We start from the raw sequence: 19,164 nt of genomic DNA on the forward strand, positions 1-19,164 counted from the left end.
AGCTAAGGAAGTATTTGTTGTCATCATCTCATTTTAACTCACAGCTGATGAGACTCATTTCCATTTAACAATCAAGAAAAAAACTGTGCCTTGGGGACATGAACTTGCCTAAAGTTAAATCTTTTTTAAGTAGCAGAGGCAAAACGCGAACCCAGTGGATCACACACTGAAACATGTTCCGAGTGACTCATGCTCTTGTGGTGTTTGATCTACCAGGGAAATTATGTCACATGAAGTAGTTATGCCACCCTGGAATAGGTGTGTGTGTGTGTGTGTGTGATGGAACCAAGGTATGAAAGCAGATGGCGGCATTGGGCCCGGCACATTGGAGGTGTGCTAAATTCTGCTAAATGAGGAGGAAACTTGCAGAATTATTTCAACTGGGCCTTTATTTGGAGTGAAAGGTAGCTAATCTTGCTTGGACATCCAGAAATTATGGAAGACAACCAATAGGGAGAGGGGAGGGGAACAATTTAGAGGCTTACCTAGATCAGAGGTATTGTGAGCCAAAACCCACTGCCTTAAAGTCTAACACCCAAGCCATCAGGGCAGACATGATGGCCAGATTATCCATTTAGTTCCTCTGTATCCTTGGTAGCTCTGTGGTTTAAGAGGAGCTGTAGATTATTCACAAGTTGAGTTCCCTTTCATCAGCTAATAATGTGCATGGATATAAGGACCATGCTTCTTGTCTTTGGGATTTATTTAAACATATAAACCAAGTCAGAATATAATATTTCTTAATGTAAAAAATCTTTATTGCTATTTCAGCTTAAAAGGTGATCAAAAATATTTATTCTTGCCTTAACTCATAGCTTCATATTTTTCATGGAATGTCATTTCACTTATCTTCCCCTAAAGCAAGAAAAAGCAGAAAAATCCTAAAGGTGCTTTTGGTTAAGAAACTAATTCTACATACAAGTTAGAGAAAATTACAGATTCATGCTAAAATAAAGTACTTATAAAATAACAGGTATTCCATTTTAAAACAAAGCCATGAAAAAGATATTCCATTTTATTTTATTTATTATTATTGTTATCATTATTTTTATTTTATTTTTATACAAACAATAGATTTGCTGCAACATGCTCTGGCTCATATTATTGAATTAAAAAATTTAACACATTTCAAAAATATCAAAAATACACTATAATGAGTCTTAGGACTACAATACAACAATGATTGCACAAAACCATAAGATATGAACTCACTGTCTGGATGACCTCCACTGGCAACAGTGAGAGAAAACCCTATAGCGTCTGGGAGAAGTGCATGAAATTTAGAATACAAGGAGCTTATGTGTGATTGAATCATCACCAAATGAGGGAAACAGAGCAGGATTTACTGTAGCTGCTTTTCTCAGTGTAGGAAGTGCTTACCCAACTATGGGGCAAAAGTCACTAACTGGAGAGAAAGATTAACTTGCCTCCATGAACGAGGGAGTCTGAGAGGCCCCGCCCAGAGGGAAGTAAAAAAGTGACACAAGACAGTTCTAGAGTGATGCTGCAGACATCACTGAATGGCTTGGAGACTATTTAATAATTGGTATGTTTATCGACAACCACCAAGTGCTCCCTTGTGGAGGTCTCTTCATTAGTGATTATTGAGTAGACAGAGGAGGGGAGCCTGTGGCTTCCAAGTACCTGCTTTTGCTGAGAGCTGACATGGAAAGAATGGCATCATCTGATATTCAGCAGATCAGCCAAACCTAACTGGCTCCATCTCCTAGAAAATAGCACTCGCTACAAACAATTAAAATAGCACCCAATGATTACCAAGCTGCTCGTGTTGGCTCTTCTATACATCAGGAAAATGAATTCATCAACTTATTGCACATACACTCTACAGTAGTATAAGAAAGCCCTCGCTTGAATGAGGAGTAATAATTCAATGACTCTATGGTATCACGGTAGCTTTATGACATACTAGCATTCAAATTTTCAAATACATTTCCAATCCATCTGGATAAGAATAAAAATACCATGGCTGCCAAGACTTGTATAGTTTTCTTTCTTCCATGGGACTCCTGGACTGCTCCCATAAGCAGGAGTGACATTCTTTCAGAAACTGTCTTAAACAACTCCATTAAATGGGAGGTACACACAGTGACCTGAGAATCGTGCAGAGGCTGGGACCTCTGGGCTAGAGATCAATGGGCCTCTGCCCACCTGGGGAACGCGTCCTCTGGGTCAAGTCCTAGGAAGCAGATTACATTCACCTGGAGACAGATTACTGGCTTTCACCACCTGACAACCTAATCAGCTCACACAGGAAGTGTAAATGACTTCATAGGTCAAGAGGGTTCTGTGTATTTTTGGTGATGGGCTATGGCCTTTTCATCCTCTGTTTTAACAAATAGTAATTATAGAGGGAAATGAATCAAAGGAAGTTACAAAAAAAAGAGCAATCAGTTTTGGTACAGCCTATATTAAAGATTTTCATACAACCTAATGTTTCTTGAACATAAACCTGGGACATAAACATAAAAGAACACTGGGAATTTGAAGGTTCTTCTGATTAAAAAGTAAATACCTTTACTTTCAGTTAAGCAGTTTCATAACTGGGCTTTGTAGTGGTTCCAATTAGCGTAGGGTGGGAAACAGACAAGAAACAGTTCACAGATAAAGGACAATTTTAAAAAGACTATTAAAGTGGTTTCGTCCCAAAATAATTTTCATCACTATCATCTTGGGTTTTCCCTTCATTTTTCCTCCATTCCCCCCCCCCATTTTCCCATAAAAAAATAAGGCGGCAACACACTATTGTTCCCATCTTTCTTACAGCACCTGAACTTTGTATGAACCATATTATGATCCCCACTTCAAATCAAGACCTGAGTTCTAAAATTTTTCAGTAGCTAACAAGTAGTTTGACACAGAAAAAAGTGTTCCTGACAATTTGGGGACTCAAATTCATATCTTAGAGAGGCTGAACACCAGACACTCATTGGTATGGAATCTTCCAAGAATGTGTACCCCACTGACACATACACATGGGTACAGGCCTCTGGGAAGATGAGGATACCTAACTATCTGTGGAGAGGTCATCTGATTTTCTACTACTGCTTCAGCAAAATAAAACCCCCAACATATGTATGTATAGATCAACCCTATCTTTAACATTTCATTTCTCATGAAACAGATTAAAAATGATTCTACTCTATTTTCTTTTTAATTGTCAAAGTATTCTAAAAATTCAAAGCACATTCCCCACTGGGTAAAATGAAGCAATGTCAAAACTTTGTAGGAAAAGGCAATGGAATAGAAATACAGAAGGAACTGCATTTTGCTAGGCTTACATGGGATGTGCAAGAAAGAAAAAAATCAGTAAACTAGGTTTTCTGTAACTTCTCAATCAAGTTTTTCAGAAATTGAGCCCAGTACTGTGAAGCCATGTGAGGTGGATAAGCATTTTCAGAAGACTGTGTTAACCATTAAAAGTCGAAACTTTAGCTCACTCCTAACATTTTAGAAAACCATCTCTCAGCTCGAGAATGAGAGAAGGAACTTGTCTAACTGGAAGCTCCATCCATCCATCTGTTCTCATTCAGCCTCAGTCTGTTCAGAGCCATCTGCTGTAACTCAAGGTTACTTGGATGTGAGCAGCAGCAGCAGCCTTGGCCCTGCGTACTAGGAGGCTGACTGCCATCTCCACCTCATGTTATGGAAAGACGCCAATCTTCAAATGCTTCTTTTGTGATCTTCTGGGAGATTCCTAGCAGTTATTCTCTTTTTGTGATTTGGGGGGAAGTAGTCTTGTTCCTCACCCCTTCCCCATCCTCATCCCCCAAAGAACTACTCCCCTGTTTCTCAGGAACTTTCACAGTCTGACATCCAACAGTCCATTTCCCAGGGCCCTTCCTTGTACCCTCACAGCTGGCCCCAACTCCTGATGATCATCCTGCCTATGGACAAAGGATCTGGGCTGCCTCTAAGAAGATTGGCTCGAGTGCAGATTTGAAAATAAAAAGTTCACAGTCAGTGGAAAGTGCTCTCATTACATCACAAACATAAGTTATCTGTTTGATTGGTTCTACATTTCCAATAAACATCATTTCAATAGGCTGTATTCTCGTAGAGAAGAAGGAAAAGCCATGTGACTAGTCACATCACATCCCATCAGGTTGAGATAGAAGGTGATTTCTCTGTCGCAGAGATCCATCAGCAGCAATCAGTAAAAGGAACCAATCTTCCTCCACAGAAATAGTCCCTTTCCTGCCCAGGCAGGCAAATCCTCAAAATCATCCTAGGAGAAAAAGGGTTAATGGCAGGTGGTAGGACTGATACAGAGTAATGCCTGCCTGCTCCCCAGGAATCCTGGGGATCCCGATGCAGGTTAAATGTGAAACTTAACACTGATGGTGTTGACTAGCTTATCCAGAGCAAGACCCTGACAGCTCTCACCATTTCCACCCCCGAGATCCAGCCTCCTCTCATCTGTGGTTTAGAGATATAGAGGCAGAACGCCCCCGGCAGGGTCCCCTACCCTACACCATGCAGCCTCGTGCGATGCCATGGCCCTGGGGGAGGACTACAGCGCCGTGTCAAACTCCTCCGAGAGCTCGGTCCGATCCTCTTCACTGGGCTCAGGCTCGTGCCTGCTTTCCTGATGGTGTTTCATTTGTTCCTTCACTTCTTCTTCTAGGTCATGAGGTATGACAAACTGGTCCTCTGGCTCCAGCTGAGTTGGGGCAGCAAAATAGCCGGTCTTCTTCTTGGGTGCTTCGGTGGCCACCTCGATGAGGTTCAGGCTGTCTTCCAAGGGTACGATAGAGCCATTGGAGAGCTTCTTTCCATAGAGACAGGAAGTGGAGGGAGACTTCTGCAACTCCGTCCGGTCTTTGCTCACTGGCAGGAGGATGCCACTGTTCACACTGTTCTGTCTTCGGATCCCAAATAACGATCCTCTAGCACGGTCCTCAGGGCATGGGGCAGGAGAATTCTCTGGAAGGGTGGGTGAGTTCTCAAGATCCCTCCCCCGACAGCAGTGGATGTCTACTTCTACTTCCACCTTGCTGCCGTTTGTTATGACCCCTTCTACTGGCTGGTCATCATCACTGTCCAGGCCATTGTCAGACTGGTTACTTGAGAAAGTCGCACAAGAGGGCTGGCGCTGGAACACCCCCGAGGTAGGCGCTGGGTGGAGACTGCAGCGCCTCTCTGGCCTCGGAAGTAAGCCAGCATCCAGGCCAACAGTGTTATGTTCATCAGAAGCAGTGGACCCCACCTCACTGCTCACCTCTGAAGTGGACATCTCGCTACTGAACTCAGAGGCAATACCACTGCTGGAGGAAGGAGTGGTCGACTTGGGCGGGTCCTTGATGATGGCGGTTGAAGCAAATCCCATAGGACCTGGCAGCGTGAGCCCATTCATTTCACAAGTACAGCCTTCCTCACCAATGTTCAAATAAACCACCATCGCCCCCACATTGTCCTGACAACCATAGCTCTGGGCTAATGTGCACAGCTTCTTGGCAGCTGCTAATGGGTCTTGCACATGGCGTACTGCATTGACCGCTTCTGTATATGACAAGTGTTCCCACAATGCTTTGTTTCCCAGAATCAGCAGCTCATCCTGAATGGTGAGTGGAGTGGAAGATATGTGGGGCTTGGGGAGGATCCAAGGGTAGAGGTATGTACAGCCCAGCAGCCGGGTACAGCAAGTCACCCCATTCACTTTGTTGTCCTAGAGATAAGCAGAATGCAAACTTTGAGAAAACAAGCAACAGTGACACACAATTTTATGTCTTTCTAGATCACAACACTTAGGGCTCTACAACAGAATAGAACTGACATGTTATATGGTTTTCTCCTAGGGTCTGTGTAATTTTAAGTGGATTTACAAAAAATAAATGTATAGAATTCCAAAAGGACAGAATATCAAATAGATATTATACCACAAATAGTTGAGAGGCCTGAGTTAAAACCAATGAAAATCAAGTGGCTAAAAGGCACCTCCATTTCAAAAGATATTTGCTCTAACATTAAGTATAGGCCTCAGCATGTTCTTAAATAGAGAAACATCTGTTAGGAAAATAATAAGCAAAACTATCATTAATTCTCCATCACTAGTATTCTGGCAGGGGCCAAAACTCAGATGGGTCACTAAAAATGACTTCTCATTTAAAAGCAGAGTTGGGGGACTTTTCTGGTGGTTCAGTGGTTGTTAAGACTCCACACTACCAATTCAGGGGGCCCAGATTCGATCCCTGGTCAGGCAATTGGATCCCATATGCTGCAACCAAGACCCAGCTCCCCCAAATAAATAAATAACAGAGGCAGAGTTGGGACTAAAAGTTGGGACTGAAGTTATTAACTGGGTAAGAGAATCCTTATAGCTAAAGTACTGAATAATCCCTGAAGTTATTTGGCCTAGAAAAGGAAAGTCTGAAATCCATGGCATAATTTACTTACTCTCTAAGGGTTATATCAAGAATGATATAATTCTAAACTCAGAGGAAAAGGAATAACCCTGGTTGCAGGCTGGGCATGTTCATCTGCCAGATGCTTCATACTGATTTCTTAAGAAAAAAACAAACAAAACCACCAAAGCCCTCAATATATTAATTTCATAGCTGCAGTCATTCTTTGGGTGAAAATTCTGGCACTCTTATTTATCAGAACTTGTCACAAACTCTCAAAATTTGTAATTTTATTTTCCTCATCTGTGAAATAAAAATAAAAGCACTTCTCTCATGGGGGTTATTGTGAAAGTTAAACAAAACAATGAAAGTACAATGCTTAAGCAAGTAATAAGCAAACAACACATGTCTATAATTATAAAAATGTTTCCTACTTGTCTAGGACTCCCTAAGAAAACTCTAAACAGCATTAATTAAATTCTGTAATAGACTAATCAAATAAAAAGTTATCTTTTATCTTCATTTGTTCTGACTGAAAGACCCTCCTAAGATCATAGTTCCAGAATCTTCATAGCATCAGCCACATTAGAAGGATAATTTTTGGTTTTGTGCTTCCTTGGATGGAATCTTTTAGACAGTCCTTATTGTAAAATTCTGACAAGACAGCCCAGAAGTGGACCCACACATATAAGAGTCCACGGATCTTTGACAAAGGAGTTAAGGCAATTTGCTGCTGGGACAATTGGACATTTACATGTCAAAAAAAAAAAAAAAAAAATCTGGACATGGAGCAACCTACACCTACTAAAAAAAAAATTAATTCAAAATAAATCACAGATCTAAATGTAAAAAACAAAACTTATAGAAGACAACACAGAAGAAAATCTAGGTGACTGGGTTTGGCAATGAGTTTTTAAATACACCACCAAAAGCATGACCCATGAGGAAGAAAATTAGTAAGTGGGACTTCATTAAACTAAAAACTTCTGCTCTGCAAAAGACACTACTAAAAGAATGAAAGACAAGCCACAGACTGGGAAAATATTTGCAGAACATTTCTGATAAGGACTTGTATCCAAAATATACAAAGAACTCAACAGTCAAGAAATAAACAATTAACTATGGGCAGAAGATCTGAACAAAATTCTGCTTTGCAATAAACAGTGTTTACATGTAATTGCTAAAGTCTCTTTGAAAGCAAAAGTCCTATGCTAACTTCTGAAAAAGGAGAAAAGTTATGAAATACTAGAAACATTGATGCTTCTTTATTTAAAAAAAAAAAAAAAAACAATACCAGAATATATTCAGCCATAAACAGGAAAACTATTGTGAAACTTTGCACTTCAGAAGAGGGATGTCAAACCATAAAACTTTTTCTTCTTGTGTTTTGGAATAAGAAACCAGATGAAAATTAACCAAGGGGGACATTTACATTTATTTTACATGCTAGGTATAAGTCTAAAGACCACAATTTAGGCTTTTTCATCTCTAATTAATTTGCTTTCTTTCTGCTAGTCATTAGCTGCTCATTAGATTTTCTTCCATTACTATTATCTGGATTGAATACAATTTACAAGGCTTGATAGGAAGAAAACGGACTTTCATTGTCCTATGTAGAATAGCATTCATTAGATTTGAGGAGTAGAAGTGACTGGTGGAAAGTAAGATTTACCTCTGTTATGATGGCTTTTTGGTCCTTCACCCTCTGAGCCTCCTCGGGGTCCTGTTCCAGGCTGAAGACTTTAGAGAGTGGCACTGGCTTCCCACCTCGACACAGGACTGCTTGGCATGTGCCAACATTAGCCACAGTCAAGCTAAAGCTACTCGTTGGATCGGCAGTGTCAGGACGGATATAACAAAGGAGAGCCGAACAGCCTAGTTTCTGGCCAGCCATTCCTAATTTCCTGTTTAGAAAGAAAAGAAAATGAAAACACTGCAGTTTTAGAAGAAAGCAGCGGTCCTTCATATCCAAGGCTTCCTTGTTTATCTGTTGACCATGAACCCACCTCACCCTCATCCATCTTGATATAAGTGATGATGGTGAAGACAGCTTTGCCTTCTACTCTTAGCTAAGAAATTTTACCAAAAGGGTGGGGGCAGAGAAGACAATGAAGAGGCAGCTTTCTCTGCTGCTTCTGATTGATCATAATCTGCAATAACCTAACTCAGTGGCTTCCAACTGAAGCAAATCAGAATCACCTAAAGTGCTTGTTAAGTTTCTGATTCAGTGGGGAAGGGGTTGGCCCAGTAATCTACATTCTAACAAGTTTCTGGTGATGCTGAGGCTTCTGGTCCTAGAACAACACTCTGAACCACTTACTTGGGTTGTAAGTTCCCAGAAGTAAGGCCCATAGTTTTCCTTGTATTTCTCCCATGCACATGGTGTCTACCCCCAACCCCCAGCACTTGGTACACAATGCTAAGCACAGAGCAGATGCTATCAGAGAGATCTGGTTTCAGATTCCAGCTCTCCCATTTATGGGCTATAGATCTTCAGCAAGTTAATGCTCCAAGAAATTTTTCCGATTAAAATACTCACCTCCTTGGCTTACTTAGAAAATTAAAGATACAGGATGGAAAATGCTTGGAATGGTGCCCAGCTCTTGGGAAGTGCTTCATAAATTGAGTTTCCTTTCCCAAATGCTTTGTTTTGCCAAGTCCCTAGGCTCAATTCTGTTACTAAAAAATAGACTTCTTTCCCAACATCTTTGTGTTATAATGACAGGTGAAACCAGCTTGGGCTCCAGGCTGTTCCATCTGAAGCTTGATTATGCAAAGGGTCACTCTCTCAGCTGTACGAATGCTTTAAGCAGCGCATCTGCTGAGCAAGATGCTCTATTAGCTGCGAAGAGATTTTCAACAGTTTGCTTTATAGGGTGTTTGCCTTTAAGTGGCTTAGGCTTCAGCGAGGAGATTAGTTGGTAAATCCCCAATAATAAGTATTTTAAAAACAAGAATCTGATGAGCGCTTAACCTCTATAGGTCACTGACCCTTAGGAGAATCTTATGGAGGCTTACCACCTTCCTTCCCCCAAATGTACATAACACATACACAACCTATTACACATGATGTCTGGGCTTTCCAGATTCTCAGCAGCCTTTGGTTTCAAGAGAGACAACAGATGGCTCTTTAAAGAGCCACAGTCCCCATGTTCCTGCTGATGGACGGAACGGTCATGAGACAAAAAGCAAGATCTCACCGTGTTGCTGAACTTACAACTGAGACCCAGACCTTCTGGCTTAGGCAGGGCCAGGTTAGAAATTATTCAACCCACCTGCTTACCTGTGAGATACCAAGAAGGTGTTAGCCATGAAAACTGTGTCATTTGTTGACTGCTGCACCTCTTCCAAAAGCACATCCGCCATGGTACACTGGAGGAGGCGAGGGAGCTCCTCGTTCCGGTCACCATCAAACATGCCATACACAGCTCCCACCCCCTCTGCAAAGTTATCCACAGCTAGAGCAGATACACATAACCTTTCACAGAAAGAGAAGACAGACAAAGTCAGTGGCAAAACATTCTTCTCCAGGGAGCCTTCTTTAAAGAAGGAAACGAATTCCCTAGCAGTCCTGTGGTTAGGACTCACTTCCAACAGAGGGAACACAGGTTTGATCCCTGGTCAGGGAACTAAGATCTTGTATGCCATGTGGTGCAGCCAAAAAATTAAAAAGTAAGTGCTGATTGAGAGTGGAGAAGAATAGTGGTAAATCCCCATCTATACATGAAAAAAGTGTTATAGAAGATAAGTAAGCAACATCTTAAAAGAGTTGATGTCATAAGAAACGGGGGAAGTCAGCGACATTCAGGAGCAGTACGTATTACTTTGCAATGTTACAGAAGGCTAGAAAGATGTTTTTTCTCAGTAGTGATAAAGGCCTACTATCAACACCCTTCAGTCAAAGACTTCGCCAAAGTGTACAACACACTTGTAGCTCAACAAGTTGGGTTTATCATGTAACAATGAAAGAAAGCACACCATGGGACTCAGGAGTATATTAGTGGGTACTGGAAAAAACCTAGTACAGGATTTGGGTTTGGCTGGATCACTTTGGGAAAAGTCTAACAAAGTGGGGGGTCATACTAGATTGGGTGCTGTCAGAAATCAGGGCTTTTCTGGGACTTCCCTATTGGTCCAATGGTTAAGAATCTGCCTTCTAAGGCAGGGCATAGAGGTTTGATCCCCAGTCAGGGACCTGCCTCACGATGCAGCCAAAAATTTTAAAATATACACATTAATAAGAGAGAAAAAAATGTTTTAAAAAAATAAAAAGAAAGCAGGGATATTCTATGGTTGATAATCTCAACAAATCTTAACTACAGGGAAAGAGGGTTAGCATGGGGACAAAGCTGTGACTGATAAAGAAAGGAGCAGTCACCCATCTTAGTCATAAGGTGGGGTGTGAGTGTTCTGTGCACATTCATCTTGTTGCGTCTTACTGGATCACGGTCTCAGAGGAATCTTATCTGATGTTGGCATTCTGTGATTTGTTTATGTCAAACCAGGAGAACAACATGGCCTAGCTTTCAGCATTAGATCTGTTCCCAGATGTCAGGAGAATTTTCTCAGTCTTCACAGCCATGATACTCACTTGTTTCTCTGCCCTGCCATCTCAGCCAGTCCGTGGCTCCAGAAGGTTGATGTAACTGTAGAATCAGTTGTTGGCAAAGGTTTCTGATCAATTTTCAGGGTGGTGATATGGCTGTGGGAAGTGGAGGAAGGGAGGTTTAAACCTTACATGTGTCTCTATTTTACAAAAGCTATCCCAACAATAATTTGTTTTTACAAAATAATCTGTTGACATACTAAGACTCATTTCCAGAGAAACCTAAGAAAGTAGTATGCTGACCCACAGACCAAGAAGGAAGAGAAAGAAAGAAAAGGGGTAGGAGGAAGACATGGGCCAATTTTGTAATAACTGATGCCATTCATTTCAATGAAAAACTAAGCACAACAAAGGTGTTTAAGTTTCAACCAACTGTCTACTTAGTCGAAGTATTTTGATACAGTGAAGTCTTGGTACAATGAGTGATTCTGCACTGTCTTAGATGTAACACAATATAATCTGTGCCACCTAAATTACCTACGCCTGCTGTATATCAGACCACTCAAGACAGCTATTCTCTTGCTCTCTGTCCCTCCCCTGCTTGACCAACTCCTGCCTCATTCACACCCCATTCACCTGACTGACCTTCCCTCTTAATCAGAGAGCCTAATCATAAACTCGTACATAACGCCCCACCCCACCCCCCGACCTCCCACCACTTCACCCAGCCCTAGCTAGTGACATTTCTGATCTTTAGATGTGAACTATCTCTACTATGACAGTTTATCAAAGGCACGGTGAGGGGGCGTGCTCCTCTGCTGTTTCCCAAGTAACCGATGCCCTCCCCCTCCACAATAGATACTACCATGTCCTGCATGCCATCTGCTGCACATGGTGGACTGTTGCTCTAGGACCTTGGTTCAAACAAGCAAGAACCCCCTACCCTTTAAACCATGATGTCTCTGTTGCCGCCTCTGGGCTCTTTCTTCGGTCGTGAGGCTGGGCAAGTATAGCGTTTGCAGGCCTGTGGGATGCAGCCCCACACGTGCCCTGTAAAGGTACTGGGGTGTGGCTGAGCAGCAATCATGATGCTGAGCTTGACTGCTGGGCAGAACACCCAACACAAACTAGATTAAAGAAGAGAACCGAGGGGCTTTATGATCTAAGTCATCCTACAGCTTTAATAAACTGAGGTCTGCACAGTCATTATGAAGAACCACACAAGGCTGGTGGGAGTAAGAGCACATGTGGATTCAACTTCAGAAGTCTTCGTACCTAAATGTGTCCAGTGTCTTGTGTTCCAGAACCAGATTTGTATTTCCAGTCAGGTCCAGGTCTTGTAAAGTAGCAGGGAGAGCCTCTGGAATCAGGATTTCGGTCAAGTCATTGCAACTTAGATCTACAAACTGAGAGGAAAAGGGAGAGATTAAGTTAATTCTTAACTCCCTAATGTTCAAACTCCTACTATATCCTCAAAGGGAATTTCATTTCTTCCCAAGAGTCAATTAAATATACTGTGATCCCAAACTGCCACTTTCTTAGGAGTCACACTCCAGCCATCACCCCAAGACACAGCACACAGAAGTACCTGGATCTGAGGCAACTGCAGTATTTCCGGAAAAATACTGATGTGGTTGGAGTGGGCCACCAGAGTGTGCAGCCTTTTGCAGTTCGCAATGGTCGTGGGGATGGTTTTAAGCTTGTTACCACTTAGGTTCAGTTCCTCCAACTGCTCCAATTTATTTAGTTTGCTAAAAAAGAAACACCAAAATACCATACTGCACTTAAACAAGCAGCTGCCAAGCAAGTTCTACAGCAGCCAGAGTATAGATGGGACCAGCCTATGGCCTGATAACTGGCCAGAATGAACAGCCACCACGGTGAACGAATGTTCCCACCGAGGCTCAGCCTCATCTGCCTCCCTCTCAGTGCACTTTGAGGGCTGGCGTGTCCCATGGCTCTCCTGCAGCTGCTGGATCTTTGGGGCAGGAACATCTTCCCAGGGTTAACTAGTCGACTAATTATGGTACTGCTTCGCCACTAACTAGTAGCAAAATACTGGGCAAATAAGTGTCAGTGGACATCAATAGCCTATAAAATAAAAAGTTGTACTAAATTATCACTAAGATTCCTTTCAGTTTTAAATTTCCACAGTTATTCACAACATAATCCAACTTCCATAAACATTTATCGAGTGCTGAGCACAGATACAACCCCGTGCCATGGGCTGTGATGCAGGCCATTCACACTGTCCCACTGGAGTAAGCCAAGCTGTCTATGCAGCAAGCAGAATAGCTTCAGAGGGCCTAACACCTTTATCTAGATTTTAAAAAACTGTAAAGAGAGTAAACTGCTGTAACAGAAAGTTTGTTATTGCTGTTTACTTGCTAAGTCACATCTGACTCTTGGTGACCACATGGCCTGTACTCTCCCAGGTTCCTCTCTCCATGGGATTTTGGAGGCAAGATTCACTACAAAGACATCTCCTGCATTGCAGGTGGATTCTTTACCACTGGTCTACTAGGGAAGCCCACAACAGAAAGTTTAGAACACAAGAAAGATAAATCCACAGTACCACCACCAATCTGAAAAAGTTATTTTCATTTTGCTGAATTTCCTGTCAAATTTTTCATATGCAGATTTTACATTAAATCTGCCCTTTTCATATATCACAGATAATTTCCATTGCTAGACTACTCATAAATACTTTGTAATAATTAAGTTCCGTGAATTAAAATTGTTTTCTTATTACAAAAGTAATACTAACTGAAAAATATTAAAAAATAAAGCTGAACATTAAAAAAACAAAAACAAAAAAACTTTTAACCAGAGTTAATCTCTGATGACAATTTGGTGGTGAGTATTTTTGTCCTTTTTAATGCATGAAACCCTATTTTTTTTTAATTAAAACATGATGCTTATTACATGTACTGTTTTATAACTTTTAAAAAACTTAATCATATATATTTAAGGTGTTCCCATGTCCAAACCTCATGCTTTTCTCTTACACAGAGACACAGCATCTATATCTCAATCAGACTCCTACTGGGCACCCAGAACTGTGCTGGATTCTGAACACAATCCAAAGGAAACAGAAGCCTTGGACTGTGCCCATGCAATTATAATGCTGTTCAGGAGATGACAGCAGACTTACAATTCAGGTTAGAATACACATTTTCCTTGAAATTCTGCTCCTCAATTCCATTTAGTTTTATTATCTGTATTCAGATTACTCTAGTCCAACAGTAAGTGTCATCAAATTAGGGGGACTTCATAAGTTTCAAGAGTATTACATCTGGTATTTCCCAAGAGTTTCACAAACTCGTATAACTTATCAGTGGTGTGTCATTTTCACTTTATCTGAACATACTTGAGGTCAAATGAACTAATCTGCTAGGATTTCAAGAGATCTATCACATCTTGAAATTAAGACTCTGCATTCACTTTAAAAGCTATTGCTCAAGTTCTTACAAGGAAGCAATCAAGTTTATTGCACTAGTATTCCGTAAACTCCAAATATTTTATCAACAATCACAAAAAATTACAATCTCTATGTTTTTCGTATTTAACACATTTCTTAGAAAATTTGTAAATCTAGAAAAAAAAGTTTTCAAACTGTATCAAATATGATATAATTTTATGATATATATATTTTTTCACTCAAATTATATCAAATGTCATTTTCCTATGTGTTTAGGTTTTGAAAACATGATTTTTAATAACTACCTTCATGGATTTTTCTGGCGTCAAATTTTCTAAAAAAATTTTTTAATCAAAGGTATCTTGGAAGATACTTATTTCTCCACTGATGCTGTTTAAAACTTTGACAACACCAAATGTCTCTCTTATGTCTTATAAATGTAGCCTGGCTAAATTCAACTCTTCAGTGCAGCTACCTGTGCATATCTTTAACACCCTGCATTGATTACACTGCACTGCAACTGCCAATACACTAATACTCATCTATTTCCCTAATTTAAATGCAAGTTCCCTGAGGACAGAGACTGCAACTTAATTACCACTGTCTCCCTAATATGTACACAGGTCTTGACATACAGCAGACATTCAACCTATATACTAAGAATTAAACACATTTTAACCACAACCTCTGTGGTTAATGATACTTACAAAAGGGTACAAACAGACCTTCTCATTCAAGTAAGGGATCAGTAAGTTGGTCAACATAAAGCAAGAGCACCCAGTAAAAGAGCTGTGATGTAGTCTGACAAATGTGGAATCACATTACATGTCTGAAACGATCAGAGTCTGCATCTGTTTACCTTGCAGGAAACATCTGTAGCTGGTTGTTTGCAAGATGCAGGATGCGCAGGTGCGGATGCCCCACCAGGACGGGCACACACTGGTCTGTCAGGAGGTTGTCGGTCAGGTAGAGCAGCTGTAGCGCACTCAGACTCTCCTCCCCAGCACAGGCAGATGGCAGAGACTCCAGACTATTTGCGGATGCATTCAAGTATCTGAGACTGACAGACACATGCAAACCATCATTTCCTTTATGGCTATTTGCCTCCTTCTGATGTGGAAACCATCATGCCATCTTAGTATGTAACAGTGCCTTTCCATGCTCCCACACTGATGGCAAAATGATTTCCTCCAGGGTGTTTTCTCTGCTTGACTCCATCCAGTGAAAGTTCCTTTTACTCAACTCATGCCAGTTAAGTTCCTGGGCTTCTGCACTGGCTTGATTCTAACCCAGCTTCATATTTTTCTGTCTGTATGTCCACTGAAAGGATGCTGCTTAGTATCACATTCACAAGTATGTGAACTGTGAAGTCACCCTTCGGAAAAATTTTTGTCTGATTTTAATAGAATCATTTATTTAGCCAATCCCTCTATAATCCCCTAATAATGGGCATATTGGCTGTTTCCAATTGTTTGTTATTACAAACATTGTAATGAATATATTTGAGCCCATACCCAATTATTTCTTTAGGCTACATTCCCAGGAGCAGAAGCTATGGAGTCAAAGGCTACATATATCCTTAAGATTTTTATACATATATTGCCAAAATCAGCTCCAGAAAGGCTATAACAAACTATACTCCCACAAGAAGTATACAAAGAATGTGTTGGCTCATACCTTTGTCAACAATGAATATTTATAATTCACTTTAATCTTCACCCATCTTATAAGTAAAACATGGTATGATTTTAAAAATCTGCCTAGCACAGAGTTTGGTACATATAGAACATGCTCAATAAAAAGAGCTAATATATTATTAAACGTATGTGTTCTAAGTCATCCTCAAACTGTGTGATCTGTATGTCCAGTTAACTTTTAAGTTATTGAGGGTACTGTATGTCTATATCTTTGTATGTCCCAAATTCTCTGTGCAGAGATACTAGTAAATATTATTGACAGTTTGCTACAACCTCTAGGTAACTTCCTTACTGCAGATTCTAAGGCTGCAAACTAATTTTATTCAGATTTCATCAGAATGAAATGCACTGTAATGCATTACTAACAAATACTTGCTAACTAACAAATGTTACTGCCCTAAGACTCCACGTAAACTTTTCAAAGAGAAAATATCCTTCATGCATTTTTTAGAATTTCCAAAGATTTTTAGGAAAATCCAACCAAATATATCATACATTAAGAGATGTCTAAGCTGCCAAAAGCCTGCCATGCTGCAGTCCACTGAGTCACAAAGAGTCGAACACAACTGAGCGACTTAACAACAAAGCTGCCAAACAAAGAACAATCCAGACGCTTGTGGGCTAAATGCTTTTTGTATGTGTCCTGCAGCCTTATGTTAATTACTACTGCTTCTCTCTGCTTTCTCCATGTCTAAATCGAAGACAATACTGCCTTCTCCATATTGCAGAAGACTGTAATTAAAAACTAGTTTTCATTGAATGGTGACATACGTGTTAAATAAACCTGATTATGGGTATTAAAATAGGAAGATTTACTATCTATTTGTTAATTTACAGTGAGAAAGCAAGTAATACTTTTGGAACAATGTTGCATTTAAATGCACAGCTTTCAAAGCAGGGAGTAAAAAAGGCCAGCAGATAAAGAGTGTAACTCAATGATAGCTTGACAACGCTAAAAGCAAAAACTAAATTAACTTCAGTGGTATGTCCTTTTCTCCTAAGGCAAAAGCTGAAAAGTGCCCAAAGAAGCTGTATCAGAACACTGCAGCCTCTCTTTGAAGATCATAACTGTATTCCTTTTCTGAGATGAAAGCCTGAACCTTCCCAAGCTCTTGAAACCTGTTTACAACATCATAACTTCCCAAGTATTTGATGGTTATTTCACCTTTTGAGTTGAAGCTTCTTGCCTCCTAAGACAGTGTCATATTTTATCCCATACAAACTGCAAATAAGTCCACCCATAGCCGGACTATGAAGTAAACACTCTGTAAAGACAGTTTCAAAGGTCACTCCGATGATAAGTCCAGGTAGTTTGCTTAGCCCATGGTCCTGCTCTTCTCAATAAAATCTATAGCACTTACTTTAAGGCCTTAGAGAAGAAAGTATCTGGCAGCCTGGTGAGCAGGTTATGCTGGACATCCAACACCTCCAGAGGGATGTGCTCCACCAGCATGGGAAGGCTCTGCACGTGATTGTGTCCCACCATTAGTTTCCTAAGACTCAAGCTACTAAGGATTCTAAGGGGACAGAGCACAGAGAAACACCAACAACAACAACAAAAAAAACAGGCTTAAATCTCTCTTCCTTAGTCTGCCCTTGGCTATCTAACTAAAATCAGTAAATGTACAGAAATGTGTTCTTCTAGACAGTATCATCACCGACAGGTGCCTGAGCCAAGAAAGCAGCCACGACCATATGTTTACCCACCACCCACCAGGAAGTCATTCAGGTCATTCTGGGGAAAGATGAACTAATGAAAGCACACAGCCCCAAACACAAAAAGCCCCAAACACAAAAAGCAATTTGTGCCATAAATCAATTTAGATTTTAAGTCTAGACAGCACCGAAAATTCAGTGAATTTATTAACATGAATAAAATCGATTATAATAAATTTAAAATTTTATTGTAACAAAAACTATGACTTATTCAGTTCTTAAAATGTGCCAGGCCATTTAACGATTAGGTTAGAAGGGTTAAGTGACTTTGGTTTGCCAAAGACCTCACATCACACGTAGTAAATGGTACAGTCAGGATTTGGATTAAGGATTGACTCCAATGCTGTGTTCATATCTACTATGTACAAAGCCTTCCGTATACTTTTAAAGATTCCACTAGATAATGACCTCACATTACACAACTTGGTACCACCCCTCACCCCCCAGTGTCTGTGTATTTTCCCTCCACATACAGAAACCCCACCATCTTATAAAGGTCAATTCAAACAGGTATTCTCCACACAGCATCCCCTAATTATTCAAAGTTCTGAATTTTTAAGGCATGTTATTTATACAGCGCAGTGGCCAAAAGTGAGGCTCTGGAGTAAGAATGACTACATTTAAACGCCAGCTCCTATCACTTCCTAGTTAAGTGCAACATTGGACAAACTATCTAACCACTCTAAGCTTTAGTTTCCTTATTTGTAAGATGATGATAACAGCACCTATAAAATAAGGTTAACACAGGATTAAATAAGATAATGAAAGTAAAGTTCTTAGAACATTGCCCAGCTCATAACAAATCACTCAATACAAATGTTCTATTATCACTAACAAGTCACTGACCTCTGCCAGCAACTCTTGTTACATTGTATCACAGTTATCTCTGCACAGGTCACCCTTACTATCTGCTTACTAAGTTCCTTGCCGGCCAAGACTAGGCCTGACGTGTTACTGTATTCCTTACAGCACTCATGCTGCCCTGCACTCAACAGATACTCAATGTTTACCAAACAGATGAATCAAAGCATCCTTGACAGGCAACCCAAATATAGGAAATTATTTAATTAAATACATACATAATATATTTATTAACACATGAATACCTCATGGGAACCTCTGTCAGGAGATTATAGCTCACGTCTAATATTTCTATCTTCTTTGCTTCACAGGCCCAGTCAGGGACACACTCTAGCAGGTTTCTGCAGAAAAGAAATAATTAAAGGGTATCATTTTGGATGAGGAGGAACTCACACCGCTTCACCAGTCTGTAACACATCCGCCCCTGTGCTCCCTGAGGGCAGAAGCACAATCCCCAGGGCACCCCTGGTGTGCTGCCTGGAATACAGTAGATGCCCAATGAATGTCACTGACAGAAAGATGGAGAGAGAAAGCCACACACACGTGTGTGATACTGGAGCA

General features: G+C 40.6%; 1 protein-coding gene across 1 annotated transcript in view; it reads right to left on the bottom strand.

The window, feature by feature from the left end:
* Nucleotides 1-731: 731 nt before the first annotated feature.
* Nucleotides 732-19,164, bottom strand: part of PHLPP2 (PH domain and leucine rich repeat protein phosphatase 2) — a 59,235-nt gene continuing 40,802 nt past the window's right edge. Inside the window, exons 11-19 of the mRNA XM_020901833.2 lie at nucleotides 18,849-18,944; nucleotides 17,388-17,543; nucleotides 15,189-15,389; nucleotides 12,497-12,659; nucleotides 12,184-12,314; nucleotides 10,954-11,064; nucleotides 9,646-9,840; nucleotides 8,035-8,266; nucleotides 732-5,686 (exon numbers count right to left, since the gene is read on the bottom strand). Of these exons, the coding sequence (XP_020757492.2) occupies nucleotides 4,532-5,686; nucleotides 8,035-8,266; nucleotides 9,646-9,840; nucleotides 10,954-11,064; nucleotides 12,184-12,314; nucleotides 12,497-12,659; nucleotides 15,189-15,389; nucleotides 17,388-17,543; nucleotides 18,849-18,944 (2,440 nt within the window). The 3' untranslated portion in view covers nucleotides 732-4,531. The remainder of the gene's footprint in view (nucleotides 5,687-8,034; nucleotides 8,267-9,645; nucleotides 9,841-10,953; nucleotides 11,065-12,183; nucleotides 12,315-12,496; nucleotides 12,660-15,188; nucleotides 15,390-17,387; nucleotides 17,544-18,848; nucleotides 18,945-19,164) is intronic.

The sequence above is a fragment of the Odocoileus virginianus genome, chromosome 20 (genome assembly GCF_023699985.2).
Source record: "Odocoileus virginianus isolate 20LAN1187 ecotype Illinois chromosome 20, Ovbor_1.2, whole genome shotgun sequence".
Lineage (NCBI taxonomy): Eukaryota > Metazoa > Chordata > Mammalia > Artiodactyla > Cervidae > Odocoileus > Odocoileus virginianus.